At 42.6% G+C, this 12685-nt stretch overlaps 1 protein-coding gene across 1 annotated transcript; it reads right to left on the reverse strand.

The window, feature by feature from the left end:
* Positions 1-10702: 10702 nt before the first annotated feature.
* On the reverse strand, positions 10703-12644 carry LOC127785017 (30S ribosomal protein S18, chloroplastic-like). Its single transcript, XM_052312441.1, has one exon. The coding sequence runs from the start codon at positions 11361-11363 to the stop codon at positions 10872-10874; it is 492 nt and encodes a 163-aa protein (XP_052168401.1). The 5' UTR covers positions 11364-12644; the 3' UTR covers positions 10703-10871.
* Positions 12645-12685: the final 41 nt, after the last annotated feature.

Here is a 12685-nt window from a genome sequence, read left to right on the forward strand (position 1 = left end):
TTAGGAGTGAGCTCAATATCTTAGACTCTCGTAACATTAGGTGATGGGTGGTTGGCTAATTTTGTGTCTTGAGATCACTTCTTGTGTAGAAGATGGTCTTGATACCAGGAATAAAGCTCAAACATTTCCCCTCTTATCCAAAAACCCTTTTGTGAAAATTTGCAAAAATTTTTGTATGTGTTTTTATTGCAAAAATTTGGTTTTTATCCCTTTCTTGTGATGTATTTTGACCATTGTTATGAAATGTTGTTTGTTGGCTGGTCATATGCATCATAAGTCTCTCCATGTCCTTAGTTCTCCAATTCCATTCGTTGTTTTCTCGTCTATTCCTTTGAACTTTGGCCTGACTGCCCTCTGTTCTGTCAGGCCGGAAGTTCCGGTCCCCCCAGTCCGGAACTTCTGGGGGTCGGGGGTATAAATACCCAGGGGGAGCCCGAGCCTGTTATCTCTCTCCTCACTTCTTCTCCTCCCCGATTCCCAAACCCTAGCCGCCACTACAGTGCTCCTCTCAGCGATTTCCACTTCCAACCGTGGAAATTTGATTCTTCTCCGTGGAATCAACCACATTGGTGGCTAGGAGGTTCATCCCGCGATCGTTTTGCGATTTCCTCACTCAAGGTAGCACTTTTGATCTTCTCTTTTGGTTCATCATGTTTTTGCCCCGATCTCTAAATATGTGAACCTAGGGAGAAACCTTTTGGATAGAATTGTTCCTGCTACCTTGTAGATTGCCGATCTATAGGATTTTATCACATGCACTACCCTGTTTGAATCCACTGTTCTTCAGCCTTGCAGGCCAGAAGTTCCGGTGTTCATGAGTCCGGAACTTCTGGTCTCTGTCCAGCCAGCCAGCAATCTTTGATTCTTCCAATTTTTCTCCTAACCATTGCACTCCAACCTTGTTGATTCTTGTTGCAGTGGTCAGTATGCCTCGTGAGAAGAGACAGAAGCTGTCACAGGATGTTCCCACTAACTCGAGTCCCCTTGTTCGTGGTCCTAGGGGGAGATTGGGCAAAGAAAAAGTTGGAGATTTTTACAGTGGGAGTCAGATTCCAATTCAGTCCAGGAGGGCTAGTAGCATTGTCATTCGTGATGCTCCCCGCTCTTCCTTTCGAGTTGCATCTGAGTCAGACGATGGTGGAAATAAGGATGAGCCTGGTTCTGAGAGCAATTCTTTGAGGCTTTACAATAAGAGGGCTGTTGATCCTGATCCTAGCGTCCAAGGGTGAACTATCTGAAGAATTTGCTAAGGTGTACAAAGGATAGAATGGTGAGTGCTAATACAATGACTACTGACTCTCAGGATGACAGATTCAGGACCTTGGTGCAGGTTGATTGATACAACTCTGTGATCATGGGAAGATCTCATCCAGTGGTAGAGATGAAGTGGCTAGACTGGCAGTACATGTCCTCAAAGAACAACTTGGTTTTCAATGAGGTGCGCAAGGTGTGTGTCACGCCCAGAAATTTAGCCCAAATTTCTAGACTATTTTGTGTATTAAATCCCTGTCCAGGACCAGCCAGGGTACACAAAACGACAAGTAATAAACAGTTCCAAACGTAAATAAAGCGTAAAATACTTACAGAAGAGACACTTAGTCCTCACACCGAACAAAAGCAGCGGCAGCGGAAAAGACGATCCTAGCGGGGCTTCAGCTCCACTCCACAGGCAAAAACTCAACTGGGGTCTGAGCCTTGGTCTTCTAACTTCGTCTTCAGCTCAGAAGCACTACACTTCTGAAAAGGGGGAATAATAGCAAGGCTGAGTACAACCACCGTACTCCGCTAGCCACACCAACGATGCAGACGTGCAAGGGGATACAAGGACGATTGGTGGCTATTTGCATAAAGGCGGTTGTAAAACATTTTATTTAGCAAAACAGTAAAACTGTTGAGTAATTTAAGTAACATTAAATCTCCACTGATCAACGCTACACCACGTTGAACAGACCCAACCAACCCACCTGAACTACAGTGCATTGGGTCGGTTTATTAAGTGTGAGACTAATCACGGTGAATCTGGTCGACCGCCCATAACCGCGGCACGGCTATTCGAATAGTTTTACTCTGATCAGAGGTGTACAACTGTACCCACAAGACACAACCCCACGACACGTTACCGTGCGCCGACATGTCACCACGACATACCGGAAAGAGGCCATGACAGGACCCTTCGCATAACCCCCTCTAACCGATCGCACCACACCTTAGGGTTCGCCCCCATCCCCAGCAGGCAACGGGCAACCCCCCTTTCATGCCGCGGTGAATCCGGAAGCCGATCAACCGGACACCCCGGCCGACCCAACTCCATCACGCCCACCCTCGCCTTGGTACGTCGGCTAGAGAAAAGCTACACTACAAGCCCAGCCATTGCCCACGCTGGCTTGTGGTAAGCACGATAAATTCTTCCAGGGTTTCCCGTGAATCGGTCCTTAATTGCCATGGGCACGACTAGCAAAACCATGCACCCACAGCCCACCATGTAGTCGCATTTTAGTTGGATAATTACGACCATGAAGCATGGCTAGATGTCTCGAGCACGCAGCTCATCATGTCATGATACTAAGAGATCTAATACTGTAATTATCCCATCAATTGAGCTAGTGGTAATTAAGCATGGCTAAGCATATAGTTCTAGCTAGGTCACATAAGTAACATGAGCTAGTCGATTTATTACCCAAGCTTGACAAAGGACATATATCAAGTAAACATGGCACAAGCGAGCAGATAGGTAAAACCCTGACCCCATGTAATTAGCAAAACATGCATATTTATTTGCAAACAGTAAAACATTTGTAAATTGGGATCAACATGCTCAAGGGGAATGTGTGGCTTCCCTTGCTTCTTCAAAACAATCTTCCGAACTCTTTTCCTCGCGACCGCGGACTTCTAAAACGACGGAATCTACTCGCTGGCACGCAAAACAAGGAAAAGCTCTAATAAAAACCAGGGAAACAATACATAAAAAGTAAACAAACATGTAGAGCTGAATTTTAGATGAATTTTGCAAGTTGAACGGCTCAATTCGGAGTTCGAATGAGTTAGATATGAATTTTAAAAGTTTTGACACATTTAAATGAATTTCTAGAATTATTAATGAATTATTGCACAATAATTATTTATTTTCTCAAAGGAAAAAGCTTAAGCGCCGACGTCATCAAAGAGGCCGGCACCGACAGCGGGTCAAGGGAATCGGTCCACCGTGGACCGGGACCACGGGGTGGCGCGGCTGAGCACGGGCACGGCTCAGGCCGGCCCGGCCGAGTGACGGCTCGCGGCGGTACGGCTTCCTGCGGCGACGGCCAGCGCACGCGAGAAAGCGGCGGTACGGCGCGGCAAGGGGATCCGGGCGGCCCAGGCGAGCGGGGCGGCGGCAAGCCGGCCGGCCGACCTAACGATGGCGGCGCACGGCCCGGTGGTCGCCGGCGGCGGCCACCGGCGCGGCAGCGCGCACGGGAGACAGAGGAGGGAGGCAAGGAGGGAGAAGAGGAGCTCACTAAGGATGCTGTGACGAGGGGCGGGTAAAGGCGGGGAGCTCGGCATCGGTGCTCCTCGGGACGAAGGCGGAACGACGGCCCGGCGGTGTTCCGCGAGCGGGAACCGGCGGACGGCGGCCGGAAGGACCTGGGGAGGATGGGCGAGAGGTTAGGAGGGGGAGAGAGGGCTCCCAGCGGCATGAATCGCTGGTCGGAGGTGAGAACGGGCGGCGGATGCTCACCGGCGCGAGGGGAACCGTGTTCCGGCGGGATCCCGGCCGTGAAAAGCGGCGGACGAGGTGCTCCTCGGTGCTGTGAAGCGAGCGGCGGCGACAGCGCGACTTGGGGTGGCTAGGAGTGGCGCCAAGTGGCGGCTGGAGTCGGCGGCGGCAGTGGAAGGAGGTGGTGCGCGTGGCAACGGTGCTTCGGAGGCGGGGAGGGGAAATGGAGCACATGCCGGGGTGCGGCACGACGCGGCGAAGCCGCTGGTGGCGGTCGCGCGGAACGGCAGTGGTGGGAGCGGTTGTGGCGACCGGCTGGAGGGTCGCCGGCGAGCGGCGGCGGGAGGTGCGACAGTGGCGGGGTGGTTTTCGTGCACGGGAGGGCTCGGGAGAGAGGGGAAAATGGAGAGGGAGGTGCGGGGAATGTTTTTATAGGGGAGGGGAGGCCGGACCGAGCCCGGGAGAGGCGGAGTTGGGGCAGCAACCGCCGGTGGCGTGGGCGGCATCGTGGGGTGTGGGTGGCGGTTTTGGAGGGGAGAGGTGGGGGAAAACGGTGCGGACGTGGGCGGCGAGGTCCCACGGACGAGCGCGCGCGCGCGGGGTGGAGGAGGTGGGCGGAAACAGCGGCGTCGTGGGGCGGCTCGGGCGGCCATGGTGGCAGTTGGGGCTGGAGGAAGGGGATGACAGGTGGGGTCCATGGGTCCCACCTGTCGGGAAGAGAGGGAGGGAGAGTTGGAAGGGGGACGTAAAACAAACTTCGCGAGGGAGAGGGGAAACGGGTCGACGGCCCAAGAGAGGGGAGGGAGGCCGGCCGGGAGATGGAGAGAGAGGGCACGGGCCGCGGGAGGGGAAGGGAATTGGGCCGGGGCGGCCCAAAGACAAAGAAAGGGAGATTTTAATTTCTTTTCTTTTTATTTGAATTGATAAAATGAACTTTGTATTGTTAAAATTATTTCTTGAGCTCCGAAAATTCATAGGAAATTTCAGAGAGTATTTTAGGGCACAAAGAATATTACAAAATATTCCCGGCCAATGATTTTTAAAGGAAATTTTTAATTCCCTCTAATTCACTTGATTAAATTGATTTAACTTTTATTTAATTTCTAGAAAATGCATTATGAAATGATTTTTAATCCCGAACGAAAGTCAGGGCGTTACAGTGTGTGAGCACAAGCACGTGGTAGATCTGTTGGCCTTGCAGTATTCCTGGATTAAGGAAGTTATTGGTCAGTTCTATTCCACCGCTTTCTTCGGCACCACCAAGAAGGGAATTGATTTTGTGAAGTGGCCCATTCAGGGGCAGCAGTATAGGGTCTCTATGGCACAATTTGCTGCAGCTTTGGAGTTAGATGATGATGACTTGAGTCGTTCACATCTCTTTGCAGAGGATGCTTTGTCAGTGACCAGCACTACTTTCTTGTATGAGAAGGATGCTCCCAAGGATTGTTTGGGGACTACTCATGGGTTGCGTCCATACTATAGAGTGCTCTACTCTATCTTCAGGTGGTCTTTGCTCCCCAAAGTGGGAGATGCTACAACGCTTCCTGGTAGGCATGCACTTCTCCTCAGTCGTATGCGCTACAACAAGCCTGACTTCAGTATCATGAAGCTTATCTGGAATGAGATCTATGAGACAGTGTGTGAGCCAAAGAGGGGTTGCATCTATGCTCCTTATTCCATGAAGATGATTGAGGCAAAGACTGGGATTTGTTACTTCAAGGACAATCAACACAAGTCTTTCCGTCCTCATGCTCTCTCTACCTCAGCTACTCCTTCTGCCAGGGCGACTCGTGCTTCTACCTCAGCTGCTCCTTCTTTCTCTGCTGCACCACAGCGCTCTGAGTCTTCCTCTCCCATAAAGAAGGCTCTCCGGGCTATCTTTTGCATATGTGCTAAGACAGCTAAGAAGGTGAAGAAGATAGAGAGGCGTTAGAAGGAAGATTGGATTGCAGCAGGCAAGGATGTCTCTGATATTTCTGATGATGAGGAGTTTGTTGATCCTTTTGATGCTTGTGAGGCTGCTCGAGACATTGCTAGTGGTGAGGGTCCCTCTGGCTCTGATCATTTCTTCAATGAGGAGTCCTCCCACTCTGAGGAGAGCAGTGATGATGATGATGGTGGTGATGGTATCCCTGACCAAGAGTCCGATGCTCCTAGTAAGAATGTGCCTACCGATCCAGATGAGGTAGTGGACGCCGCCGGGCAAAACATTGACTCACCTCACTCCGGCGACACCGAGATCATTCCTTCTGATGGAGATGATGACGAGGCTTGATCTTCTTCTTCCCTTGTGGTTTTGTCCCTTTTTGGTGCCTTGATGCCAAAGGGGAAAAAAATTGCAATCGAAGGGGGTCAATTTTCTGTTTTTGCTGCTTGCTGTTTGCTCTACCTGTTTGTCCGGAAGTTCCGGATATTTTTATCCGGAAGTTCCGGACCTGGCAGTCATTTGGCCTCTACTCTTATGGACTTGTGGACATGTAATATTTCTCTAGTTGTGTGGATGTAATGTTTGTTAGCTGCTCTGTTATCCTTTATGCATCTCCTTATGCTTTGAGCTGCTTATTTTTATGTTTGTGATGTGATGTTGATTTTAAAACCTCCAAATTCCACTTGCAAGATTGTGTTTTCGAGGAGAGAAGTTTTTTGGTGGAGCTTTGGAAAATTCCACAGGCCACGTATTTTGTCCATTTGAGTTTATTTTTTTTATGGTTGGTTCTTATGTGTTCCTATGCATGAAAAAAATATCAAAAAAATAAAATAAAAATAAAAAAGTTACAGATCTCTCTCCTCTGCACTAGTTCGGAGAGAGATGAGAGGTGAGGAAAAATTCTATAGGTCACATATTATGTCCATTTGAGTTCATTTTTTCTATGGTTGGTTCTTGTGTGTCGTCCCATTGGACGACGGTGCCAGTCTCCTTGGCGCCCCAAAAAGGACCATTTCTGGGATAAGTTTTTCCAGGGGTCTATTTGTGAAATAAGTTTTTTAAAAGGACTAAAATGTAAAAAAATCTAGGATAAAACGGCACCCTCCCTGGTCGGCTAGCTCCGAGGCCTGCAACCCTAGCACCACCATTACTCCATTGAACCCCTTGATCCCCGAAAGCTAAGAGTAGAGCTCTAGGCCGAGTCAACCTCGGATTCGCCCTTATCCCCTCGCCATTGTGAGCCATCTCAATCCTCTCCCCTATTTAAACCCTCCTCGAGTTCGTCCTCATATCCGTTCTCATCTTCACCTTAAAATCTCAATATGCCCTACTTTATCCGATTATATGTCCCATCTAGCATCAAGGAGACATTGCGATAAGTTGTCATCCATTTTTAGTAATGCCAAATAAAATCTAGATAATGAAATATCCACCAAATTTGTTATCATTAAGTTATTATAAAAATAGCAAGACAATATGCCACTAGTTCAAGATGTCTCTTTAAGACCTAGGATGACAACACAGTCATCCATTTTTAGCATTGGCCATAAAACAGAAATGATAAGGTTATCCACCAATTTTTTTTGCCATTGATTTATTAAAAAGATGACATTTAGGATAAGTCTGAAATTTGGATGATATTAATGCTGCCAATATTAAATTCAGCTATCTATTGCAATTGTGCAATATATATATCACCAAGCGGAAATAAGAAGATACACAAGCTACAACCTTGTACATATTAAGCAAATGGGCAAGCAAATAAAGCACTGTAGCCAAGGATTCTTGGTTATGTCCTTGATTCCACTGGGATGTTTTACCATTCCTGTTGTTCATTCTCAAGGTGAAATTCAGTGTTTATTTTGAGTTATTTAATCGATCTCAAGTAGTCACTGTATAGTAAGAAAACAAATTTCCCCATTCCATTTTTTTCAATTTCCATGCAGGCCTTCTTCAAACATCCATGCACTTTGTATTTTTTATGTTTTCATTATAAAATTGTTTGCTTTAATCTTTAACATACAAATATGGATTACACAGGGATTGCAACATGGAATGGGGAAAGCTACGGGATCGACATCAATAATGTGACAGCTTGCATCAGAAAACCTTTCTCATCACAATTCTGTTGTCAGAACAAAAACAGCTCGAATCTCGGCAGGTGCTACGGCAGCGTGTCAGATTGCCAATCCAATTGCCCTAATGTTCTTGACCCTCATGTGTGATCGACTGCTCCTGCTTGTAATCTCAAAGGCATTATAACAAGATAATAATATTATCCAATATTCATCTATTCAGAGATTAAACTGTGTTTACCGATAAACTTTGATTTCTTGCAACAATCGGGCAAAAATGTAGACCCCGTACATCTATTTGATGAGTTGCATAAACGTAGTTACGACCTTTTGGCCTTGATTTTTGAGTTATGGTTTAGCAAAATAATCTATCTTGCACACTGAAAACAAAAGTTGTTCATAGATTTTCAAAGTGGGCTATGTATCGCTATTTCTTTAACACATGTACAAGACTTAATCTGGTGCCATTGATCAACATAAGGAAAATTGATCTAACATGGTGCCCGTTCATGACATGGAATCTTAACGTACCACCATGCATATTTTGAACATCATATTTAGAATCCAAAGAAAAGAGAAATTAGCTATGAAACTGTCATTTTTCATGTATTTGAAAATATTCATCATGTATATATCTCGTTTAATGATGTTCGATGTTCATTTTTATGTTCATGACCAAGACAATTTATGTTAGGCAATTTTTTTTTCAGGACATCATGACTTTGTGGTTTTAGTTGTAAGATACAGCACGGAGTCACTTTTGGAGGAATGCATTGTGTAAATGTGGTTAAATGAGTGGTTTCGTGCTAACGAGGCTGGAGTGGCCCACTTATTTACATGGCATGACCAAATTGCCCCTCCTTCCTCTTCCTCTGTTCTTACTTATGAGTGCATCAACCGGTGCTCAAAGACGCTCTCTTATCACTATTTGTTTGTTGATATTGTTGATTCTAGAAATCAGCAATAAGAAAAAAGGGTAGCGCACGAGATCTAAAGTGGATATGATGAGGACAAACCAGCTACACTTGACGTAAACAAAGGTGATCGTTTACATCATACATCACATGAAAAAAATGAAGATGACGTAAACCAAGTAGATGGATTATGTCTCAGCAAGAACGATCAAACAAATCATGGTCCAATTACGTGCAGCCGTACTAGGAGAATACAACTAGAGGTGAACTCATTCTTTGTTCAACTTAACTGAAATTTTAATGAGAATTTTATACTCCCTCTGTCCCACTTTAGAATTTTCTCCAATACCAAGGCCAGCAAGTATTTATCATCTAGTTCCTGATTTCCCCCTAATTAAGGGCATGCAGAATCCTATCTTACTATAAAGTTATCCCCACTAACTCCTTAAGCTTAACATGCAAAGATGTCATATCATCATCCACTAATCCACTGATTAATAAGATGCCACATCATTATTCACTACTCAATCATCACATTTAAACATCATGCAAACATGCTATATCTTTATAGTTTTTATAATTTAAGAGCTTTTCAAATACAAACATGTTAAATTATCATCCAACATAATTCACATAATGTTTCAATGTATATCTTTATTATGTTTTATGATATCCTATATACTTATATAGTTCATCCTCACTTAGTTCTTAAATGATTACTCTATGGTTTAAATTATCTTTCTCCTTTTTTCCTCTAATGAAGTCATATCACATCAATTTTTGTAGCCTTTAAATGACTAATCTACGGTCCAAACTATCTCTCCCTACTTTTTTTCTTCTATGAAGTCATACCACCTTACTTTTTATGTTTGAATCACCATTCAACATACACTGGTGGAGAAACCCTTTGTAGACCCGGTTCGTAACCCCCCTTTAGTCCCGGTTTCCAAACCGGGACTAAAGATCGCTATCTTTAGTCCCGGGTGAAATAACCGGGACTAAAGATCGATCTTTAGTCCCGGTTGGTAACGTAGTTCCTATACCGGTCATGTTTCTTGGATTATGTACAAGCGGTATTCAAGCTCTTATTTTTGCAACGTTAGCCGCAGCCTATATAGGTAAATCCATGGAGGGTCATCATTAGAGCAGGGCAATATTTCAAACTTGCATTCGAATTGCGAAATATTTATACAAAGGAGGAGAGATCAAGATAATGCAGTAGGGTTGGTTATCTAATTGGCTAGTCAAACATGAGGTGGTTCATAGATCTCTTAGTCAGCTACTTAGCCAACTTTCATAATTAAATGCCGTCACTGTATGGATAACTCTTATTGTGAAAAGAGCTATTTACTCTATAATGGATAGGTAGAGCCAAAGAATGTGAACTATACAAGTTCACAATACCCTTTGATGAAATGAAAGAAAGGGCTCCGGTGTATAGAGAGGGCCTCGCCGTTTAACAGGGAACCATAGAAACGATGGAACCCACTATTTTTTAGTATCATGCAAAATAACTGAAGGGAGTGAAGAGAAAATTGTGGTTGGGAAGGTTACAGTAGCAAAAGCCATTGGAACTAATATTTTATATATGGGAATAATTCGTTTTGTTATTAATGGGAAAAAGGATGGCTAAAAGAAGAGAAATCATTAGTTATTCATTAAGGTTAATTTGATTCAATGACCAGAGTTCCGTGAGGATATATAGCTTGGAGACGACGGGCAAAAATGCGTTCATTTGCCTCAAACTTTAGAGGGGCTCATTTAAGACTTAATCGAATGATTACTCAACAGGTAAGAAGAGCGTTTGTTTCCTCTCATCGAGATAGAGTCAGGCAAAAGAGGGATTTTCGGCGTTTGTGTATCAGTCGGATAAACGCAGCAACGCGGATACATAAAGTATTCGATAATTATAGTAAATTAGTACACAATCTTTACAAGAAAGAATTGATTCTTAATCGTAAAATCCTTGCACAAGTAGCTGTATTAAATCCAAATAATCTTTACATGATTTCCAATAAAATAAAGATTATCAATGAAAGGGATAAAAAAGTAATATATAGGAATAATTAAAAAAGAATTCCCGGAGAGGTAACTCTGGGAAGATACAATAAATTAAGATTAAGTGGTAGGAATCAACGAGCATGTTGCAATAAATAAAAAAACTATTTTTCTTCCCCATTGTTCTTTCTTATAACAAACCCAAGAATCTAAATTGGATTACTTTCTTTATATATAGTCTGGCCCTTTCGAATAAAACATCAACAATCGGAACTTAAGTTCCGATTGTTGTTTCTTAAAGTCTGGTTGGAGTTTCTTAAGTTTCGATTGGAATTGAACTTTTGTGTTAATGGAGGAATATGTCTATTTTTTCTGGGTCTAGGATCTGTAATTATTGAAATTGACTGGGCTTGAAATTGTTTCTCATTCTCATAGTTACGAAATGGTAAGAAAGATAAAATATGAGCCTGTTTTATAGCAAGAGTAATTAATCGTTGTTGTTTCAAGGTTAACCTATTTATTCGTCTCGATAATATTTTTCCTTGTTCACTAATAAATCGATTAATTAAACTCATGTTTCTATAATCAATTCGATCCCCCGGGCCAATCCGAGGACACCTACGAAAAGGTTGTTTGGGTTTGCGAAAAGGTTGTTTGAATTTACGAAAAGTTTGCTTGGATTTACGAAAAGTTTGCTTGGATTTATGAAAAGTTTGTTTGGATTTATGAAAGGGTTGTTTAGATGTATACATGATTTATTCCTTATTTTAAAATTGAAAAAAATTGATTTGTTTATTTTATTAATTTTGGATCTAGAAGAAATAGTCTCTCTTTGGTCCATATATTAGATGAATACCCTCGATACATATGAAATAATATCTAATGGAAATCAGACAAGTTGATTTGTATTTTGTATTCTATCTATGCTCTATATATGAAATAGGAATATTAAATAGGAAGTTCTTATTCTTTTTGATCTTTGGAAAGATCGAACACAAGATGCTCCTATTTCTTTATTTCGGCATGAATCGTATGCTTACGACAATAACGACAAAATTTTCTTAATTCTAATTGTCCGGGTGTATTGTGGCGATTCTTTTGAGTACTATATCTAGAAATCCCTGCCGACTCCTCATTGGCCCCTTTTCGAACACAACTCACACATTGCAAAATAACTCTGATTCTAACATCTTTCCCCTTGGCCATGAACCTCCTTTCCTTTTTGGATTGACTTAACTTAATTCTTCTACTTATTCTTTTATTCCTCTATTTTGAAACCGAAGAGGAAGAAGAAAATCCATTAGAATAAAAATTTTTGGAAAATTTTCAACTAAGTAATAAAAAATAGAGAAATAATTAAGGAATACAATCCTTGTCAAATTAGCAAGGATTTTGAAGCAAAATCCTTTCATTTTAGTAGCCAACCCAGCCTCTTTCTATGCTCTGATTTCTGAGGCCTGACTTAGCTTGGATACTGCTTTTAATTGAATTTCTTTTTTCAAAAATGAGATTTACCAAATTTTTCATGACTCTAAGGTCCAACCCAATATATCTTTTCTTTCTTTTTCTTTCCTATACTAAAAAGGGATTGAAAAGTGGGAATTTTTTATCATGTCAGGAAGAACTCTATTCCTCACATAGCAACAACTAGAATGAAAAAAAGGGGAATGACAAAGCATCTGGAAATAAACGATTAATCTCTATCAATAAACCTGCTAAAGCCCCAAACCATAGAGTACTTAGCATGGGTGCTACAGAGAGATATGTTTTTATATCCCGCATTGAAAATCCTCCTTCCTTATTGGAATACGTATATGATCAGATATTATTGCCCAAGATCATTTGTATTTCTTTTGTTTAGGCGAAATTCCGAACTAAAAACGAAAAAGACAATCCCTTCCTATAGATTACCAAGGAATAGTAATCTTTCTTTTATAGGTGAAATTAGATTGGATTTAGATATATACCATTCCTTGATTATATGAGACCAAAAAGAAGAAATGACATGAGGATTCTCTGTAGATAGAAAAAGACAAGAAAATTAGGATGTGGAAAACAAGATAGGAATTGTGTA

Source organism: Oryza glaberrima, chromosome 9 (genome assembly GCF_000147395.1).
Source record: "Oryza glaberrima chromosome 9, OglaRS2, whole genome shotgun sequence".
NCBI lineage: Eukaryota > Viridiplantae > Streptophyta > Magnoliopsida > Poales > Poaceae > Oryza > Oryza glaberrima.